This window comes from Prenolepis imparis, unplaced genomic scaffold (assembly GCF_030444845.1).
Source record: "Prenolepis imparis isolate NDT839.2.m4 unplaced genomic scaffold, iyPreImpa1.0 SCAF_1, whole genome shotgun sequence".
In the NCBI taxonomy this organism is placed as follows: Eukaryota; Metazoa; Arthropoda; class Insecta; order Hymenoptera; family Formicidae; genus Prenolepis; species Prenolepis imparis.
In genome coordinates this window covers 9,563,226-9,587,353 of record NW_028141159.1, presented here as the reverse complement: position 1 = coordinate 9,587,353, position 24,128 = coordinate 9,563,226, and the positions used below count along the sequence as shown (strand labels likewise).

At 26.8% G+C, this 24,128-nt stretch overlaps 1 protein-coding gene across 4 annotated transcripts in view; it reads left to right on the top strand.

The window, feature by feature from the left end:
- LOC145944892 (putative G-protein coupled receptor No18) overlaps window positions 1-24,128 on the top strand; it is a 53,907-nt gene that overhangs the window by 28,517 nt on the left and 1,262 nt on the right. For 3 of the 4 annotated variants that reach the window (XM_083053617.1, XM_083053613.1, XM_083053603.1), the window contains exons 2-5: window positions 17,892-18,114; window positions 18,390-18,527; window positions 18,918-19,030; window positions 19,890-20,226. In XM_083053617.1, the coding sequence (XP_082909743.1) occupies window positions 17,892-18,114; window positions 18,390-18,527; window positions 18,918-19,030; window positions 19,890-20,226 (811 nt within the window). Of the gene's footprint in view, window positions 1-17,891; window positions 18,115-18,389; window positions 18,528-18,917; window positions 19,031-19,889; window positions 20,227-24,128 lie in introns of those variants that run through there. The other variant, XM_083053561.1, reaches the window with a different exon arrangement.

The window sequence follows — 24,128 nt, the reverse complement described above, 5'->3', positions numbered from 1 at the left end:
TGCGTTTTGTTTCTCATCGTTATGCTATTTCATGCATTATATTTTTTGAGTACAGTGTTAAAACAAAGTTATTTGCCACTCTCACATTCATTTTTTGTTCAAGATATGCTTGCAAAGCACAAATTATTGCGTAGTCGAGGTGGGCGATAATCACCTAAATCATAATCAGGAAGCTTTTTTTATTCAACTACGTGAAACGGTGAGTGGTAATACCACACTACGTAATGCAAAGCGAGTAAATTTTAAAATTCAAAAAATTTACTAGCTTAGGAAAAAAAAGATGAAGATTTATTCTCATGTTGGAAATTGTGCAAATACGAGTCGCGTACTAGCAAGAAATATTAAACGAATGTTAGATTGAAGACAGAAGACATAATAAGTATTATGTTATATAAACACGCAGATTTATTTATAGAATATAATTACATAATTTTTTGTAAGAATTATATATATTCTGATCTTATATAAAGTACTTTATATTTACTTTTGAATGATTTAAATCAATCAGAGATTAAAATATTAGGGTGAAAAAGGCAATTGAAATACAATTGAAAACAATAAATATTACCTATAATTATAGAATTATATGAAATTTTTTTATAAAATTATCTTTTTTTTTTTCAAAGTGAATTTATGTTACTTCCAAGAGTATTCCTTCCCCTTTAAAAAGTAGACGTGTAGCATTCGTAAAATCAATGCTTCCGATTATGTCGACTAATTTTACATGAAATTCTATTTCAGCATAAATCGTAATAAATATATCATCTTATTTGTATTCTATTTCGCATCTATATTACTATACTTGACGTAAAAAATAAAATCACGTTATTCAATTTTGCATTTACGGGTCTCTTGATTGTGTTAAAGAAATAATATATGTATGTTTATTAGGAAAATCAACTCAGAGAGAGAAAGAGAATCAACTAAAATATTTAATTAAAAATAAATAAACTCTAGATTTAATTAAAAATAAATAAAATATCTTTGGCCTCGTGTCGTGTTTAGGTGATAAAAATATAGCAACGAATAATCACAAAGGTACTTAATTTACATTGAAAAAAGCTGACATTTTTGGTAAATAAAATTTTGTAATTAAAACAGACATTAAAATATTGTGTTTAGGTTAATTTTAAGCAAATTTTCTTCTCAAATAGATATTAATGTTTATGGGAATTGATATTTAATAATAAAAAAGTAATGAGAATATATAATATTACAAGCAAATTTTGTTTAAAAAAATATAACATTATTGGTTTTTATAAGATAAAATAAAAAATTATAACTAAAAATGTTATTGTTAAATATGTCTATGTTATAAAATAAGATAAAGTAAAATTAGCAATATATATAATATATTCTGTAATAAAAATAGATTATGAAAAAAAGAAATTATTATATAAAATAATATCATGTATTAATATATATAAATGTGCAATATATGTATATAACATAATACAAATTAGAAAATCTGTGTGCTATATTAGATATTGAGCATGGAAATCGTGAAGACAAGAAATGCTTTGAGTTATTCAAGGAATCTTGCCACATGGAATGTGAACACAGATTTGCGATCATCCTGTCTCTATATTGGATCTGTCTGTGTCTCCTATCGTGCAGTTATGCAGGCGGAAATCCTTCGTTCTATGCACTTATGCGAACATTCATCTGGCAGTTAACTATCATTCATTTGCAGTCTGTCATGCGTCAATCATGCAGTAATCAGACTTTAGTATTCGCACATTACTTGCGCATACATTGCTGGCGCTTATGCTATCGGTTAAACATGCATCCCAGCAGCACATACAGCTGCCATACATGCGAGAACACACATCGTATTAGTACTCGACGTGATTCTGGTGTCAGAAATATGTAGTTCACATCTGATATCTCATGCGCCTTGTCAACCTGTAAGCTCTATTCTCTCTCTATCCAATTTATTATTTTAATCAATTAAATTGTAATTAAATTTTAAAAGATTAGTGAAGCTATATGAATTATATAAATACATATTCTTTTGATATGATTTAAATACACATTTTAAGTAATAAATTATCATAAATTTTCAAATTATCGTATTCAATTATTTTTCGAAATCTGAAATATTAGTACAACATAATATTACTATTTATCATTTTAATTTATTAATTTATATATCTTTAATAAAGTATTAATTTATTCTAAAAAATATGGACATAAAGAGAAAGATAGAGAGGAAGTTTACATATGTATAGTGAGTTTTATTTGGTTGGAAATACTGCTTTCTAACGATTACTTTCTAGAGAGAAAAAGTTTTTTCATACTATTTCACCCACAGATGTTAATCAACCAAAGTGAATTGAACTTTATAATTTATACAGAAATTTTTATAAAAAACGACTTTACTATATTTTATATAGTTCTGTATGTAATTCTGTATATTTTAAATATATATTCGTACGTCCAATCAGATTGAAATCGACAAATTAAAAAATGTATACATATAAAAGAACTCAATTTTAATTGCAGCGATAATTCTGCATACCACATACTGTTAATAAGAGACTGAATAGGACATTTTGATAAGAATATCCTATATATATATATTTCTTAAATATAATTCTTCTATAAAAGCTGAACTTATCGGGGAGTAGATTATTTTAACATAATAAAGTTTGAACGTGAAGTTTGTTCTCTACTCTTATCCAAGTAATCTATCTACTGTAACATTAATGTGACAATATGTCTGTAGACAATATAATATAATAAAATGTACCCCTCTATCTGGACATTCATATTTTTTTGGTTTTTAAATGTGGATATCTAAACTTTTAATATGGAATGTATATATATATATATATATATATATATATATATATATTTTAAATGTACGTACATATATTCATGGCTGAAAGTTTAAATATCCGCATTTAAAAACCAAAAAAATACGAATGTCCAGATATAGGTACATGTTCAAGCATTGGTACTTTTCCCTTAATTGTTGCACAAGAAATTCTTTCTTATTTTCTCTTCTTAAAGGCATATATCGGCGATCTTATAATAAAAGCATATATGCAGAATATAGACATATACTATTGCTTCATCCACTGCTATGTTAGATTGTATCGATTTATCTGAGCAATTACTTTGCATCGCACTTTGGTATTATTTAAATTATATTAATAAAATTATATTATAATATATTATATATTCACATGTAGTGAATCAGTATATTGTAATATATTTTACAATAACCTTTTTTATATAAATAAAGAATATTTTTATAAAAATTGCAATTATCGAAAAAAGAATCATGAAAAATAAACTACTTATTGCAAATATTATATAAAATATTTGGATTACTCGTATTATTATGTAAACGCTTGTGTTTACAATTAAAAATTTCGATATTATCGCCGTTTTTTTATTTTTGCTTGATCAAAAAAATATCAAAAACATATCTTCTCAAAAAATATTTAATTCATACAATACGTATTTAATTCATACAATACGTTCATATATAACTGATTTTTATATTCTAATATATAAATAACACAGTGGGACAAACAATAATTTTTTCTTTCTCTCCGAAGTGCATAGTACGTTTCCTGAAGATTTTTTTATACTGAACACGATACTGTGGTCAGAATTTGCCTAGCACGTCAGGATTTTTAATAAATTGAAATAAAATGGGCCAAAAATGGCGTTTTTTTGCCATTTTTAACATTTTTTTGCGACAAAAAGAAAAGCTTCTAAATAAACTCAACGGCATCTGAAAATATAATTCAAGAGTTTTCAAATAAATTTTGATTCATGATCATACGACTTTTTTTCATCAAGTTATGACTGTTTGAATTTGAGACATTCTGAATATTTTACAAGATAGGTAAAAAACATGTCCAATTTTGTGAAAACATTGGATTAAATTAAATATATAAACGTATTTCGGAAATTGAGCATTGCAAAAAAATTAAGCATATTCGCAAGCAAGTATGTATTTGCCTCTCTTGTACTGTAAATTATACGATTATAAGTCTAAAATTCAAACAGCCATAATTTGATGAAAAAAGTCATACAATGATGAACCAAAATTCGTTTGAAAGCTCTTGAATTATATTTTTAGATGTTGTTAAGTTTATTTAGAAACTAGTTTTCTTTTTGTCGGAAAAAAATGTTAAAAATGGCCAAAAACGCCATTTTTTATCCCTTTTATTTCAGTTTACTTAAAATTCTGACGTGTTAAGCAAATTCTGACAACGGCATCGTATTCAGCGTGAAAAAATCTTCGGGAAACTATCGCAATTCGGAGAGAATTTTGTGTCCCACACTGTAATATATAAATAAATTTACTTTCCTCTTTTTAGAAGACAATATACGAGTTTGTGGACGTCGAATACTATCATTAATAATCTTACTTAGTTGGCAGCACCAAGCCAACTATTTCGTATGTGTTTTTGTATGCATACATACATATTACATATATATGTAAATAACATATACGCAACATGCCGGACGATGTAACAGCGCGATATGAGCTCGAGAGTACTATATTTCCGCGGTATTTCCTTGGTATTTCATATCTATTCCAAGCAGTTGCCTCCGTCATATCTACAAACATAGAGCAGTAGCATATGTAAATGCACCTTGCAGCATATGTCCAATTATGTCTTTGATGAACGCCACCCTTAACGACTGCAAAGCTCAAGCCACTCGACACTTATACGTCTGAGAGATCATGTCAGCCGCGAAATTATCTTCATAGTTGGTAGAGAAGGAGAAAGAAAAAGAAAGCGAGAGATACGCTACTTATTGTTAGCTGAGCATGCATGCATTTTGTTGCACGGACCATTTGGTATGTTTTCTTTTGCTTGGTTAGCAAAATTTGTCAAAACGAGAGAGAAAAGAGAGGAAGAGAAAAAAGGGAGAGAGAGAGGAAAGAGAGAAAGGGAGAGAGAATATATATATAGAAATAGATAGAAAATAAATTGTAATATAAATGTTGAGAATTGGCCTGTCTATATTTCAAATTTTTTCAATTTTTGCTTGTAAAATTGATCTGTTATTTCTACTTCTAGTTTTTTTTATTTATTTATAAAGATAGTTTTTTTTATTTATTTATTTTATAAAGATTTATGTGTATTTAAATAGATATTCGTCGTTATATATACACAGAATAATGCACACCATTTAACATAAACAATTCTTTGAACTTAATTATTTTGTATATTGCGTACACAACATCGTATTATAAATTCTTCGTGGAATCAAAAAATATACCTATTATTCTTGACGTTTCGACAGAACTATATGATTTTTAATAAAACTATAATACATCAAAACAAAGAGTTTCAAAAAGAGAAAAAGAGCTTAAATAACAATAATTTTTAATAATATGAGCATTTTTTAATAATGCAACTCTCATTACGGCTATTAACTGCTGTGAATTTACTTGATTTAAATATCGCAATCGAACATATTTTCTATTATTTACAAATATGATGTGGTAACATGCGATAAAACTGCATTTGCTTATAAAAAAAATCAATACATATTTTGCTTAAAATTAAAAGTAGAATAAGACTGTGTTATTTATTTATAATTATTTATATATATATTTATAATTTTAAAGCTTAATTTAAGAAAATGGTATTATGATAATTTTTTAATTTGTTTTTACAATTAAAGCGATTACTACATAAATACAAAAATAAAAAATTTAGAAATAGGTATTTATGAAAAATTATTTCTTCCCTTCTATTTTAATGAAACTGCTTGTATTGTTGCTCAAGTGCAATGCGTGATTTGGCGGTTACAGCACAAGCAGAACAGTTATAATTCTATGGGAATACGCGAGATTAGACTGCCACCTTAAACGCTTAGGGGCAGATCATACATTCATAATCTGTGCGAGGATATGTTACTTAACTGTGTAATTCACCCAATATTCCAGAGAAACATTGCACCTGCTTCCACCCCATGCAACATAGATACAGTGACCCTTTAAGCTTATTGTCCAAAATATATACTCTTTCCGTATTAAAATGTAGATAATATAATATTTATATTTGTATAATTAATGAAATTATATACTTAAAATTATAATATTAAATATTAACGCGCATTTTTATATCTTCCAAAATATATGTAAATGTTATATATGTGTATATATTAATATATCTAAAGAGCTATTGAGCTAATGAAGAAACTATTCTTAGATATTGAATGAAAAGCTATATCTATATGCTAAATATTGAAATATGTGACATCACACATTTCCATTTACACCAAAATATGGAGAATTTGGATTGCATGGAATTTCAAAATATCGAAATCTCTTTTTCCAAGTTGTGGAAACCATCGCAGATAATCACACAAATTTAAATTTAAAAAAAGCATTGTTATATGGTATATATTATATGTTACAATTAGAAAAAGAAGTATGATTTTTGATACATATTAATAACGTACGCGAAATGTATACAGCACATATTATTAACAAGCTTTTCTCATATAGATATATGTATATATGAAAAGATGGTCTATATCCGCAGAATGCTGTACATCCTTCTTCGCAATGTGAATAATTACCTTGAGCCTAATTATACTGATTGTGAGATAATAGCACACTGATTGAGTAGTGAACAAGATGTAAAGCAGTATATATCAGACAATAGGCAAAGGCTGATCGTAGTCACAGTACTAAATACTGTTGCTAATTACTATTAACGCGCGCGCGATGCAGGTAATTCAATTTTGTCATTAATTAGTTTGTATTATTGGCTCTCATCACATGTTATCGTCATATTACATTTCGCGCATTATTTTGCATTTTCACGTAATTTTTCCCATTTCAATAATATTTCCTTTCATCTCGTAATTCATGTTACGATGTGACTTTAAATATTAAAAGGTAACACTGCGTAATTATTAAAAAAGTACTATTGGCACGCGGCTCAGCGAATCTGAAAACATTATCGAAAATGCACATACTGGTATTCTATGAATAAAATTTGTCGTGTATGAGCTAAATAATATAAATTGCACGTGCGGAATCTATTAAATGGAAATGAGACTCGTTTAATTGCTATATGTTCCGGGCGATTATGACTTTTCGATCGAAGACTAATAAACCATCTAACTAATATCCGGTTTGCTGCCGGCACTGAGGAAGTAAAATCCCTTAATGAGAAATATTCGTTTTGATTTAATCTTCGGTCTGCCGACCACACAGTTTGCGAACAAATTACGGCAGTGAGAATTGCGAGCTTTCGAAGTGCCAGCAAGATAATTCTTCCAGTACTTAAAGAAATGAATTAAGAAATATCTTTCTCTGCTGATTCTCATGATATTATCTTGGGATAGAATTTGATTGTGTGCGGCAATTAATTTTTTTCAAAAGAAAATCTTTTCTTTCGATATTATCAAACTTAATACTCTGCCATGCATTATTCAAGATTTTAACTTTGCATGTTCTTAACTGTGCGTTAAAAAAAATATATACATATTTTTTTAAAATAAATAATATATAAGATATAAAGATTGAAATATTGCAGTATATATTCGTAGCTAAAATCAATATGGAAATAAGATTTCTGTAGAATATATGTATGTATGTACAACCGCGCTATATATCTATCGATAGTTGCCTTCCCGTTGCGGTCAAAACTGAGGTCAAAACTATCTTATCTACATATGTTCCGGTGAATTTGTTGCGAAGCAAAATACATACAATGATATCAGTTGTGTGTGCTTTTAACAAGTTCTATTCTATGATATCGGAATGACTCGAGCATCATACGTAAAGTTTATAAATAATAGCGTGAGAAATTCAAATTATGTTAAAGTTGATTAGGAAACATATCACATGTTTAAACTTTTCGAATAACAAATAACAAATGTACTATATTTTTGTCATACATAGACATTCCTAAATATATAGTACATATATATATGTAATATGAGAGAAAATAAGAGAGAGAAAACCAATAATTATATTCTGCTTTGTCTTTACTTTAAGGTAACAGTTATCACACTGTTATTTGTATTGTCTTAATTTTAATAAATTATATATTGTATTTGCTTGTTTACATTATTGGAAAATAATGTCAACCATGTCACTCTTGATGATACCGCGCGTAAACATGTTGAGAGAAGCAGATTTTCCTTTCTATATATATATGTATATAAAGGAGAGAAATATATATATATATATATATACATATATACATATATATATATATATATATATATATACATATATATACATATATATATTGCAGATCGTATACGTACCACTTACAATGCTTCTAGCATCCTCGAAGCTACAATAGAATAAGACGATTTATATTGCAGTCTATCAGAATCTAGAATTCTGCTATCATTAAGACACAGAGCGATATATTATATAAACCTAATTAAATTTACATTCAAGACTAAATTTAGTTTTGCGACATTTTAGAAATGTCGCATATGATTGTAAAAGTTCTCAATAATTAGTTAATTTATCTTTCTCCCTCTCTTTCTCTCACACATTCTCTCTCTCTCTTTTTGTCTCCATCTATCTATCTATCTATTTATCTATATATATATCTATATATCTATATATCTATTATAAATACATAAGAAGTGTTTCATAATTCTTTTTTATTTTATTTTTGATCTTATTTGCCAGTTGTAATTAGCAATAAAATATTTTAATAAAAGTATTTATTTTGCGATTACTTTTATATATTTCTTAGTATCTATTTTCTTAGCTAAACTTTCTTTATTTTTTAATGTTTATATGTGGAAATCTCACTCTCTGTTACCCAAAATGCAGAAAAATATATTAAAGCAATGGCTTGATGTTCCTAGAAGAGTTATGCTATAATCCTGAAATTTACAGTATAGTACGCCTTTAAAATAGAAAATTACGTCTTATGTAAATAGCCTGCAAGCATTTATACATATACAATATTTCTTTGTTAGTTAGATTACGGTCTAAAATATTGTTGGAAATGCTATGTATATTAAACAAGAAAATTATATTTAATATTTGCTCAGATTTTTAAATTGCATAAATATAAGATATTTAAAAAATGTATTAACTTTTGTAAAAGCTTTTACAATAAATAAAAATATTAAAAATAATAAATTAAAAATATTTTTCTCTATTCTCATTTAGATACAATTAAATATTTACAAATTAATAAGTTATAAATATAATTGACTTAATCGAATATAACTACAAAAGTTTAAACTGCTTAAAAATTATAATGTAATATAAAATAGTTAATTTTAAATATGTCAAAATCTGTTTGTATATATTACTTGTATATGCAGAACATCTTCCCTTTAAATCTAATTTTAAGACAAAGATTATATATAAGAGTGTACAATTTAAAAAAATTTATTTAATTAATTATAAAATCCAATTAATCTTAATAATCTCGAAAGGCGGTTATGAACGGTTATTATTTGTGAGCACTCATGCTTACTGCCGTGGTTCTGAATGCAGTCTTCTCAAAACAAAGAATCTTGATAATGGATAAGAGTCCTTATCCCTTTGCGGAAAATTCATTACAATTGAATTCAAGTCCGTGTATCTACATTCTGATGTTATAACATGCATACAACATGCAGTTTTTGTTTCTCTTATTAACATTATTTGCATTATCGAGAATTCTAGATAAGATCTAGATAAAAACAATTTTTCAGTTGCATCGAATCACACTAAAGAACAATGATATTTCTAAAAAATTTGAAAAATCTTGAAAGAACATAAAAGTTAATAGTATGTATACAGCCGTTTGTGCATTTATGTATATATGTGTGCATCCGTGTAATTTTATGTATCATATATTCTCTGTTTTTTGTTAAAAGAATTAATAAAAACGTAGTGAAATTATACTAAAAATTAGTGGGTTAAGTTTGCGCAATCGATTAGAGAATTACGTGATAAATAATATATTAATTAATATAATATGAGTAATTGTGTGTGCATTTTTTATTTTTATTTCATGACACGAGAATATTTATTTTTCTTGTAAAAGCAATATGTTTAAAAAAAGTCTATTATATAAGAAACTGGAGAATATAAAATAAGTTTTGTGTTAAAAGACAGAAGAAAAATTATCATTATTACGTTTATCACATATTATCCATTTTAATTGTGAAGTTGAAATAAATATATAATAAATTCGGTTAATGTTCAGATATCAATATTATAGATATGAGAAAAGGATATTTACTTTTTGGTAGTAATACATGTGGAAATGGAACAATTGAAAATTGGTACATTCTACCATATCTGTGGAAAATTGAAATCATGATATTTAATTTTTGTTTCAAACTATGTATAAAGGGTGCTTGTTGTTTAATTTGACGGTTCGCAAATTATTTCAGAAATTTTCGTTTGTAGTAATCACAATTAATCAAAAATAAAAAGTTGAGCATTTTAACGAGTACTTTTATATACACAAACTTTTTCTCTCCTTAGTTTCATGTATATTTATTTTAAGTTATATATCATTTTTTAAAAATTATATAGATTTAATATATAATTTTCAGGTTTTTATTGAGTTTTAAAACTTTTAGGTGTAGCTACATTTTTTCTCTCGAACTTGTTTGTATTGTAAAAATTAAAAAAAGATATTAAATTATTTACATTCTTTTTAATATATATATAAGTATACACACACCCAAACATATTTTGCAAAATTAATGTTAGTTTAATAAAATAGATTTTTTAAAATTCGATTAGTTAAAACTTAAAAAAAATCTACGATTTTTTGGTGTTATTTCAAATAAATGTGCTTATTCTGCATGTGATTTTTTTATACATGTATATGCATGGCAAATATAGGCAGTTATAACTAAAATAAAGCACAATAATCTATCAAAAAGAATCAGATTGGCTAATATATTACATAAATATATAATATTTTAATCTCTTCTCGTTTTAAAATAATGGTGCTTTAAGCTTTGCTGAATTGAAATATTTAATATTGATGTATATATGTTTATAATAATATGGCAAATAAAATAAATATATATATTATTGAGTACTTATATATTTAAAAGATTTCAAATAATTTTTACGCGAACATATGTATATACTCAAGATAATAAATAATAATAAAACATTAAAATTATAAATAAAATAAATAAAATATTAGCAAAAAGATGATAAAAGCCAAAAAATTTGGACAATTGATAGTTGAAACAAGTAAAATCTAAGAAAAAAATTTATATGCTAATTTAAATATTTGGTCTAACAAAAGAATGTTTATGAGATAGTAATATAGTTAATATTGTTACATGTGTGTATTTGCATCATGTAAATGAAGAGAAAGTATATTCATGATGGAAACGCTGACAGTACAAAGATTATTACCAGTATTTCTTGTATACTTTCTTTTTATTAGAATAATAAGCAAAATTTTTTCAAAAAATTCTATTTGCATTAAAATTGTAGCAAAAACTTAAAAATTTTTGCATGTTTCTTCTCTCTCTCTCTCTCTCTTCTCTTTCTTTACTTTAGAATTTGCGTATAGTTGAGCGCGAAATTGCGGCAAAACTTTTTCAGAGTAGTTAAATATTCTTTCTCAATATTATAGAGAAAGAAAGAGAAAGAGAAAGATGAAGACGCTATTATATAATGCATTGATTCGCGATATTTTTATATCCTCAATTATTCGTTTGTGTGTGTATGTGTGTGAAACATACACATTTATAGAATATTCTTGTGCCTCCATTATATTATATAATAAATATTTGACTTGTATCTACGATCTCAAAACTTTTGGACATATATCCGTTTAGATTTCTCACTACGCTTTATCTTGTTCCTGCGCATTTGCATTTATCTGTATGAATATCTGTCAGAACAAAGTCTGACAATAATCGGCGAATAATTCGCACACGAGCGATCCCAGCACAATTGTGGTCAATCCGCAACCGTTTGAAAAAATCCTATTCGTATTTAATACAGTGTAGTTTTAATCGCACCAATGAATATCGAATTCTTTTTAAATACGTATGCCGAATAGGATTATAATGTTAACGGTATTGGTTATTTATATATAATTCTAAAAAAGTAAACATTGAAAAAAGTGGAGAGATAAAATATATTCGTGATACGCAAGAATCAATTTCTCTTTTATTATTTAATAAAAAGAGTAAAGAGAAATTGATTCTTGTATATCACGAATATATAATACATATTTTATTTCTCCACTTTTTTATGGGTGAGTTTTTATCTTTTATGGGCGATTTTTTATCTTTTTTTAAATAAATCCACCCATCGCGCAATGTACTGAACATGTCGAATATTAAAACAGGTATTCTGTAAGAAAGAGATGCCAAATATTTCAAAAATATTTATAACATTGAACGATAACTAAGGATAGGAAAATATTCTATATATTAAAATAAATTCGTAATTTAATTTTTCTATAATTAATACATTTTTTTTTTAGTTAATCTAATCTCATACTACATTATTATTATATGTATTATAAATATAATTTAACTTTTTTGTCTGTTAATTTTATTAATGTAATCTAGCAACATTATATCCAGATCTCTGACTGAGAAGAAAGAAAAAGAGAAAGTTTTTCATACATGTAATATAAAAAAGTAAATAATAAGAAAGTGTGATACTTTAAGAAATAAATTTTACTTGAATCATACTTTTTATTATATTCTTGTAAAGATAATGCATCTTGTCTCGACACAATGCACTAGCACAAAGTCTCTGCGAAATATTTTATTACCTCAGGAAACAGAATAGATTCAGAATTTCTCACAGTAATCCATCCTATTTTATCTTATAGGGTCGATAACGATCGTGTGCAATCCCGTCGGTCCATTCGTCTTATATATCCGACTTTCATATCTCACAAATACTATATCCGTCAGATTTTATATATTATAAATTATTATTTTGCTTGCGCGTTACTCTCTAGTGATTTTTTATGGCTGATTTCCTGTTGTAACAAGTGGAACTGTTCTTATCAAAAATTCATCGATTGACCTAGTTGTGTTTAAACTGTTTCCCCCAATGCAAGCATATCTCGATATTTTTACATAGACACAATTTCTTTTTTTTTTGTTGGGATATTTCATCGTCGGCGAAATTGTGTTCGAAAAAAATTCAGTATCTTAAGCACTTTTCTTATGAAGATCAAATTATGTAGACATATGTAATAATATTGTTACTGTATATTAAAGTATCTGTGTGTGTATGCGTGTTTTTCGCGTATTTGAAATTAATTAAAAACTCGATTTGATATGTAATTTTTAGTTTATCATCGTAAGGGATGGCATTCTTATATAACATTTTTAATATTCTATCTGTAGGGGGGTTAGAGGGGATCTTTGGAATTAAAAATCTCGAATTGAGATTGTTCCGTTAATAAAGTCTTGGCGGTGTACCAAGCAAAATGTGCCCCGTGCACAATTAATTATTTCCAACGAAAAATTAATTTTCGTTGGAATCGAAGCACCGACATCCGCGTACGGCTCGAATAGCCTATCTATTACCGATTTATATTTAATATTCTATATTTGTCGGATACAAATATGATAATTCAGAGTTTGAAAAATTGCAAAGATATACATATAAGATATACATAAAGATACACTTTATATGTTTTAATAAATAATACATAATCTTTGTAAAAGCAGAAAGATTATGAAAATCATATTTAAAATTTTCATTTTCATATAATTAGAATATTTTCTGAAAGACGTTGGATGTATTTTAAGAGATATATAGTCTCTTAAAGCTACTTTATACTGACGCGTGAAAGGCGGCACTTTGCATTGCATGTTGTTTCTCTAATGATTTATTAATAATAAGAACGCTTGAAAAGTGCTTGACGACTAAAGATGTCTTGTAAAAAGAAATAAAGAAATTTGCAGGAAAGCAACTAAGATTTATAAATTATAAACGCAAAGAATTACAATGCTTATGACATCTTATAATCTGACATTGCATTTGTTGTTGATGGTTATTAGAGTTAAGTAAGATGGTTATTAGAATTAAGTGCTTGGGAATTCATTTTCTTTAAATTGCTTCTTAGTTTATTCAGTCATTATTCAGTCACGCTGTGGAAGCGAAAACAGCGCTATAATTTACTTAATTCGACGAGCCAAAGGAAATCTATTTACTACTCGATCCAATCGTAGCAATCGGTATACAGTGTTGATTACAAAAAATTATTAAAAATTCAGAAAATAATCAGAAAAATTATAAAAAACGATGCGAAAAATTATCGCAATAAATTTGTTTATTAATTATTAGTTGATTTTGGAAACGTAATTTCATTAATGCAAATATTGTATTTCTCATGTTCTCGATTATGCGACCATATTAGCATAGCATTTAAATATATTAATGTAATTAGAGATTATTTAATTAAATTATAAATGTTTATTACTAATTCGACCTGACTGGCCAGTACAAAAAGTTTGATACAACGACGTTTCGGCCCTTGGGTACGGGCCCTTTTCAAGTTATTACTGCAAACACATATAAATAACAAAGCAAATGTAAATCAGATTGAAACCGTACCCAATACGGACATGATTTTAATTGGAATGAACCTAGAATCCTACATTGTAAAAAACATTTAAGAAAAAGGGAAATAGCTGAAATGTTTTATATTAAAAAACATAGTAGCAACATAAATTTACAAAAAGATACGGATAATTTAAACCCGATATATGACTCATTAATACACAGCGTTTGATTGTTCGTGCACCGTTATATGTTTTTCTTATCTTTGTTTTTCGTCCTTTTTACAATGTCTTCCGATATCAGACTCTTGGTATGTTAAACAATAAATATACATTGCTTGCCCTTTAAACTTTAGTAACTACACATCTTTCATATTGACACCTCGAAAGGTACCATTTAAATTTGTTAAACTTTCTTTGTAATTTGCGCTTCGTTTTTAATCAAATTTGACACTTAGACACCTTATATATTTTTTATTTCCGCATTTTCAATCTGATTTACATTCGCTTTGTTATTTGTATGTGTTTGCAGTAATAACTTGAAAAGAGCCCGTACCCAAGGGCCGAAACGTCGTTGTATCAAACTTTTTGTACTGGCCAGTCAGGTCGAATTAGTAATAAACATTTATAATCTTATTTATCACTGGCGACTTCACTTTAATGATTTTATATTTAATTAAAGTTTAAATAAATTTCACATTATATACACATTATAAAATCTCATCGCTGCAGCGCGATTATAATTTATTCTTTTTCAAGCAAATAAAAAAGTGTCTGAAATATCTGATACTATTAAAGAAATACAAATACTAATATACATACATATATGTCTCAAATATACATAGCTTTGCGACACACTATTCTCAATCGAAAAGATAAAAAAAGACGCCAAATTCATACGCCTGTGGTAAGAAAACGTTTTATAAAGCAATATTATTTTAATTAAAATATATATAAAAATCGCGTATGAAATGATATATATATATATATATACTGTCGTAAAACATTCTTCTACAAAATAATATTATTTTAATTTCTACAAGTATGATATCATGCATAACTGATAAATTTATAATTAATAGGCTTTCAAAATTTTTCTAAAAATAAATTTAATGTTTTTTCTAAAAATAATATTAATTTAATTTTTCAATTATTTTATAAATACATTTAAATTTAATATTATTAATATTTAAATTTTATTTCTAGCATTTTTAATATTCTAATAGCTCTAGTATCTCTGTTAAAATATTAAGGAAGTTCTAACAATCTTAATAGTTCTAACAATCTCTTACTTACTGAACTGAAACATTTTGTCTTAAACTTAAGAGCTCTGAAATATTCCAGTGGATCAATTAAAATGGTCCACCAAATGGTGTATATTAAAAGATATTTTAAATATCTTTTGCTACTCATTTTGGTCAAAATTGGCCACTCTTTGCGCAGTTTATATCATTTTTCTAGCCAGTATTGGATCTACTTTTTATCATTCCTGATGGCTACATTTACTTTGATGTTTAGCTACTTCGATCTCTATTAGACATTGTGAAAGAAAAGAAATTCTTGCCTAATTACTATCACCGGCAGATAAATGTAAACATGCTTATTTACAATTGTGCAATCTTACGATCGTTCGTTGGTCTAATTTACATCTACATTTACAATTTCTCTAAATTTTTTTTTACATTATATCGAAATAAAATAAAAGTTTGTCACTCATCGACCGATGCGCAACAATAGAATTAATGGTATTGAAGTTACATTGATTTCGTAACATACATAAGTAAAAGAGCTAAATTGTAGTATCGCTTAAAATAATTAATATTTAAAACAAAATTGTTTTAAATTTTATAATAAACTAATTTGATTAATTTTATAAATTCTGAAAGAATTCTATTTCTTATTAAATATAATAGAAATTTTTAAAGTATTAGCTTTTATATGAAAGATTCTTTCTTGTTTAAATTATTTAACAAATAAAATTACACAATCAATCGTGTAATTCAAGTCTCTCGCATACAAGATATATTAATACACAATTAATATACAAATAATAAATTACTCATCTCAGGGTTTTTTTACCGGTATATTCGATACCTCTCCTAGGCCTGCTCCACTTCTCAGGTTGACAGGGTCGTCAGGCTCGTTAAAATGCATTGATTTATACGCGCGTCACTTTGAATAGCACATTTCCATTTAAATGTGCGATACTTTATACTTTATACAATACTTTCGAATTTCGCAAGGCAATATACCGTTTTGTATTTTGAAGCGAAGTAACTTCGAGCAAAGATTGAGCCTGCAGCAAAAGAAAATAGAATCGATGCATGGGATTGACGTTTCAACTATTGTCTCAGAGCATATTCGAATCTCAGAATGATTCAAACTCATTTAGACACGATTCATTATGGTATCATAGCGTTTTAAGACCCAACGAGCGAGAAGGATATTCATTTCTGATTACCTAGGAGTTAACTTCTCGTCATGCGCAAAAATCATGTTCTAGCCAGTTCCTCAAGACGAAACATATATGTTTTCAAAATGTAAGAAAAAAGAAATTTATGGTGTCTGATAGACTGTACATGAAGATATGTATAGCAACACTATTGATATATAGTGTATATGACAAGAGATGTGGGTCAAATCGATCCTATCTGCTTAATCGATTCGGGCCGAACCGTTTGTCGGAGCACAGCGTGCTCTCATTGAGTTGTAAAGTGTTTGGTAATGTCTTAATAAGATATACTATTCTCTCGGCATGGAAAGTGCAATCGTCGGCGACAATTACAAATAAAAAAGGAAATATTGAAAATAAATCTTATAAGGCTTAAAAAACCGCGTTTAGGCACTTGACTTCTCTTGCAGGATAAATCTTTCATGTATTGAGCCCTTTTATCAAGGTGTATCCATTGGAAGAGTTATATAATTTTATAATATAATATATAATTTTGTAATTTATTTTATAATTGAGAGCTTATATCTATATTTTATTTCAACATAAGTGAATAAATATACAAATTAAAATTGAAGATAATTATAAATTATAATTATTCATGGGATTATAATATTCAAGAATATAATTAAATATAATTTATCGATTGTTTACATGACAAATTTCGATGAAATGAATCTCGCAAGAAATAATGTACGTTATATAATATATCGTTAGAAAATGAGCGCTAAGCGTTAAGTAAATTAATTCATTGTCGCCGCAAAATAATGTAATAAATAATGTAATACAGAACAAAATGTGAAATATATTCTGTTTCTTAAATTTCAAATTAATTATTAATTCATTAGTTTGATATATTTTTTTATTATTTAAGTTTTTTTATTATTTTTCATTACACAAATTAAAAATCATCAAATGCAAAATATCTTATATGTATCATATTTAGGGTATGAATTCTTCTTAGAAATCATCATGTATCAAAATATACGCACCGCGAAACAGAAATTATCATCTATGGACCGAGGGTGAACGTCATGGCGAATCAAACAGCTGATTACCATGGGGATATTTACCAATGGAATCGCACGATGTTAGCAGACGAAGATGTGGAAACAGAATATTATCTACTCAATTGGACCGATCTTGTTCTAGCAGGATTATTTACGATGCTAATTATTGTTACTATAGTAAGCATATTTAATATTCTAATTTTTATGTTTTCTGATGATTTCTACATCAAGGTATTAATGGCAAAATGTTGTATTAAGATATATTGAGATGTAAGATGTATAAAACTTCGAATATAATTCTTAGAATTTTACATACGTACAGAGTAGTTTAAAAATTGATGAATAAAATTTTCTGAAATATACATACACGTAAAAATTGCGAGTGATTTAAAAATGTTTAATCTACACTTGTACGAGTTTGTAATAACTCTGACTTTTTCCTCTATTTACAGGTCGGCAATACTCTAGTGATCGCGGCTGTAATCACCACCAGGCGATTACGATCCGTAACTAATTGTTTTGTATCTAGCCTGGCGGCGGCGGATTTACTAGTTGGTCTAGCTGTGATGCCACCGGCGGTTCTGTTACAGGTACGTACGCGTTTGTTATTCAAAAAGTTTAAAATGGAATAAACGTGTACGAAAAGTTTAATTTATCTTTTGTGCTGAGTTACTAGCTTTCATCGAGCTGTCGTGATAAAATCATATTTAAAATAAACCGCAATTGATATACATTATTTACAGTAAATAAATTGCGTCACGTATACTATTGTAACGATATTTAAAGCAGCATTTAATTATTGTCGGCATTTAATAACCCCGCGGGCAGATGCGTATAATGTCATCAGCTATGACTTTTCCTCGTCGACGTTGTCTCTATGCAACAGAAAGCAGAGATATCGTTCGTTTTATGCAAATCTTTCTTACCTCGAGGAAGAATTAATTACGCTTTTATCAAATGGAATATCTTCTTTGATGAAGCTTACAGGAGGTACTTGGGAATTGGGCGAGATACTATGTGACTCTTGGGTCTCCCTTGACATTCTACTCTGCACGGCCAGTATTCTCTCGTTATGCGCCATATCTATAGACAGGTAAACTCGATAGTACTCATTTCCAAATCTTGTCACGTAGACAGCGATATTATCGGGAAACACCCTGTTAGTCGCTTTGCCTTTAGCGAATAGATTTTCATGTCATTAGAAAAGGAAATCACACATGCCGTAAATTTTCTGATGTCGGCACTTTATTCTGCGTGAAAAACGATAATAGAAGCGGATGAATCTTCCGGTTGGTAGAAAATTTGTTCAAGCTATGAAACATTTTATTATGCTGGTTTATCGTTACAACAAATAAATATTGCTCGCTGAAAAGCGATTGTTCTTTTATGTTTATCTTGTCATTTTCTTTTTCCTTTTTATTTTTTTTAGCTCTATACTCTTTTTTGATATAAATATTTAAAATATTATACGTACACACATTCAAAAGCTTTTTAATTCTTATATCAAAATTTTAAAAGTAAAAGTATTACCTAACAATTAAAATTTTCTCGTTTTTTGTTGTAGTCTTTATTTTAATTTGAATTATTTCTTATATTATATTTTGTATGCACTGAAATGAGTATAACTTTGTATTTTATCCTATTGATTACAGACTAAATAAATTTGTTTAAAAAGTTGAAATTATCATACGCGATTAATTGTATTTCAGAAATACAATTTTAAACATGCTTGTCCCTTTTTTGCAATGCAATGTAATTTTGGAAACACACGATAAGAATGCTCCAAAAATTCTAGGGCGATAAAATTCATTTATTCAGCATGTCGCTGGTAAAGCATGCTTCCCTTAGTATTTGCGATATTATATTTTTATAAATTTTTTTATAAATTTGGTCGTTTAGTACAGATATCTGTAAAATTATGCGAAATCCATCGTCGGTGTTCCTTGTTCAAGGTATCTGGCCGTAACTCAGCCGTTGATATACAGCCGTAGACGCAGGAGCAAAAGATTGGCCGGGGTGATGATCGTGGCGGTATGGATAATGGCCGGTGCTATAACAAGTCCGCCTTTATTAGGCTGTTTCCCACGTGCGACGAACCGCGATGTCAAAAAATGCTCCTACAACATGGACTCCTCGTACGTGATATTTTCGGCGATGGGTAGTTTCTTCCTACCCATGTTGGTAATGCTGTACGTGTACGGCAGAATTTCGTGCGTCATAGCGAGCAGGCACAGAAATCTGGAGACGACCAACGAGGTGGAGAATGTCCGATCGCGTCGTAAAATCACGGTGAGAACTACTTGATTTAGTTTTCCCTAGAGACGCAATAGAAGATCATTAGTGCACGTCCAGCGCTATTTCTTGTTATACATCCTGTTATACGACAATTTTTATTAGATATTTATTAGATATTATTTTACATTAGATATACTTACTATATAATTCAAAAGAATCTGATAATGTGGTTGCATCGTGTTTATTATCTGAGTATATAAGTTTGTTGCCTAATTAAAATAATAAAATTTATGTGGAAAATAATATTTTACGCGAAAGATACAATGATTATGCTTATCTTGTGTTCTTCTCACGCTTTACAAATTTGTAAACAATAGTGTTATTATTTATTTAAATATATTTTATTATGTTTTATTAATAAAAATTTGATATGATATTGATAAGATTAGATTAAATTTTCCTGTGTTTACACTTGCCTATATTAATCTTCCTAGCATTATGCTTCTCTCTCTCATTTGTTCGATGGATGATATTGTAAGTTAATTTTGACAGCAAGATATTAATCACTCATTGCTGAGATTCTATTCGATCAATATCTGGATTTATTATTATATGTCATTAATAATAAATGAGTATAATAAAGCATTAAAAATAATAAACATTTAAGTATTAGAATGATAAAAATAAATATATATAAAATAATATTTAAAAAAAATTATATACTTATTAAATATCTATAAAAATGCGCGATACAAAAATTTGTATGCATGATCAATTTATATTTCATGTATAATTAAAACAAAACTTTCTTAGTTTCTCGAAGAAACTCTCTTAATTATTCGAAATGTTTTTTTGTCGAGTTAAACATTGTCTCGATGTTCAATTTACAGACAAAATATAATACAATATGTCTTTACATTCTTATAATTAAGTTTTAAAAATAATACCACAGTGTCCAGAGAAATAGAATACAAAAATAGCAATTAGGAAGACTAAAATATTCGCAATAATAACGTAGCAACAGAGAGTTAAATATGAATATGATAACGACAAGTTTATTGAGTTATGAGTTTGTTCCAAATTCAAAGCTCAGTTTCAATCTGGGAGAATTCATCGCAGAAATCACGAATTAGCCTATTTTTAATACAAAGTATATCGTGACTTCACGACAGTATCGCGACGAAAGGTAATGAAATTGTTCTCATAATTTTATTGAAAAAGAAATTAGAAAAATTAACTGCTCTCTCATGCGAGCGTAGAACGCAAAAGGAGCATGTTTTAACACCGTAATGCGAGACACGGATTTCACACATTATCCGATTTTATGCAAATGCGTTATAAATTATTTTTTATACAATATATCTTATCTAGAGTTGTTTGTTGAACTTGATTCAGTTACGTAACAATATCTTGTGAAATTTCTTTAAAGACAGATTTCAGAGAAAACAAAGAAAGATATATTAAAGGTCATACATATATTACATATATATTATCATACATATATTATCAACGTAATGATAATATTTTATCATCTTTATGTCTATCGTTTTTATGTTTTTTTATGTCTGTAAAGTGTGATCTAAGTATACACATATATAGGTATATATGACTGTATATATCTGTAGTGTGACGCAGATTTATACTGTGATAATACTGAATAAAAGTGGTTTAGAAAATAATTCTTCTCAAATTACAAAGTAAACGAAAATAAATGATCACTTTAAACGATTTATTAGAGTGATGGAATAAGAAAAAATCTCTAATAAATTAAGAGAAACATTCATTGCAATGAAAGAAAATCTTTTAATTAACACATTTTTCTTATAACAAGAATATTAATCTTAAAAAAATAAGATTGAGAAAATGACAATAATAATTTTAGTAATTATAAAAAATCATAAATAAATCGAATACTTGACAGCTTTAGAAAGTTTTAATTATAATAAAAAAGGGACTCTTTTATACAATAATTACAAAATATTGATATCAATATTAATGTAATTTATTTAAATTTGATATTGAACAAAAGCATACATATTATATTATGTACGTTGAAATATTTAAATGCCGATAAATTTTCAAATATTGTTCTGCTATTTTATTCAAGTAGTTGTTGAAATAATTAATGATATAGTTATAATATCTTTTAGAAAATATTAATCAAATTAAATATTAAAAAATCAAATAATATTATATTATAAAGAATTACTTTAATACTTTTACGTGTGCAAAATTACTTGTTATAATTTTTTAAAAATCCTATGGTTTTAAAAAATTTGATCATGTTTGAAATAAATATTAAAGTTTATTTAATATAAAAATGTATTTTTATTTTATCTATATATAGCAACATGAAATTTTAAAAGTCGAGATATTACTTGTATTAATTAGAAGCTAAGAATGTAATAAATAAAAATATATATCTTTACTGTGAAAGCACAATTATATTATCAAAAAATTATATTGATTATTACATATACTGATAACACTGTATATTTAATTGTATTTATGCCTGATTATTTTTTCAATATTAATGTTATTCATAGTTAGTATTTTTCGTAACCTTTCGTTTTAGAGATCTTTTTTGTACTCTTTCATATGCGATATTTCCGTAAAATACAAAAAAAATTAATATTAGTATAACATAATATATTTCTGAGTTGTAATTTTTTTAAATTTATATAAAATTAATATAAATTTGAAAAAGTGTTTTTGTGATTGTATTTTTGATAGATATTTCTTGTACTATTTCTTTAACAATGCATTTAATTAATGTAAACAATAAATTTAATATTTATTGATCATTGAGTTATATTACATAATTACAATAAAGAAAATTACATGGTTTATCTTTTTAGTTAGAAATTATATAGTTTATATATTATGTATAACGTACAATTTTTTAAAGAAAACATTAAACACGTTATATTTATTATCTATCACAAATATAAATTGTATATTTTGAATATACATTTTATTTACATTTTATATTATTCTGTTTATTTCGAATAAAGACTTTCATCCGAAAAAAGTCATTTAATTTGGCACCTCTCACCTCTCACCCTGCGGCATCCCAGCTCACACTCTGGTCCTCTGCTTTTAATTATTTATATTTATTATTTTGAGCCTGATTTAGCTTTCTTATAAAATGTATACATTTAACAGACAAGAGATAGCACACATCTTGTAAATTAGTTGCAGAGCACATAGAGCAAAGCATAATGATAATTTTCTTATCAGTTAATTCTACTATCATTTAAAGGCAGCTAAAAAATAAAACGAGGTTTGACGTAAATCGCGGTTATCAATGATTTTGAAAAATATACACTCAGTTTGAAATAAAATATATTGCATTGATAAAATGATATATATGTATATTTAAGCGAAAAATTTTCGTTATTATAATAACTGCACACTCTTTAATTATAAATAATGTTATAATAATTCAGTTATAATAATTCAGTTATTATAACATTATAATAAATTTAGTTATTATAAATTTATTTATAAAATCACGAGAAGAAAATTTTGGAAAAGGAAAGAACCATATACATTTGAAAGATTTTATAATTTAGATAAGTTGCAAGATCTTATCGATTATATATATAATAGGTATATATATATATTTTACATGTAATTTTTGTTTGTATAGTATATACTGTATAAACAAAAATTACATGTAAAATGCAGAACAAAAAATTATATAATAATAATAATAATAATTCAATGAAATTGGTATGCTGACGCTCTTAAATATAAACAAAACATGTAAGTGACAAAATTCTATTATATAATTAAATATTTTACTTTTATTATAATTTTGTTGTAATCTCTGTTGAATAATTAGAGTGTTATTTTGAACTATAAAGAAAATTTGAATCAATTAAAAAAACTTTAATTATTAACATATTATAATTAGGTATATAAATATATTATGTAATTTTATATGTATGTAC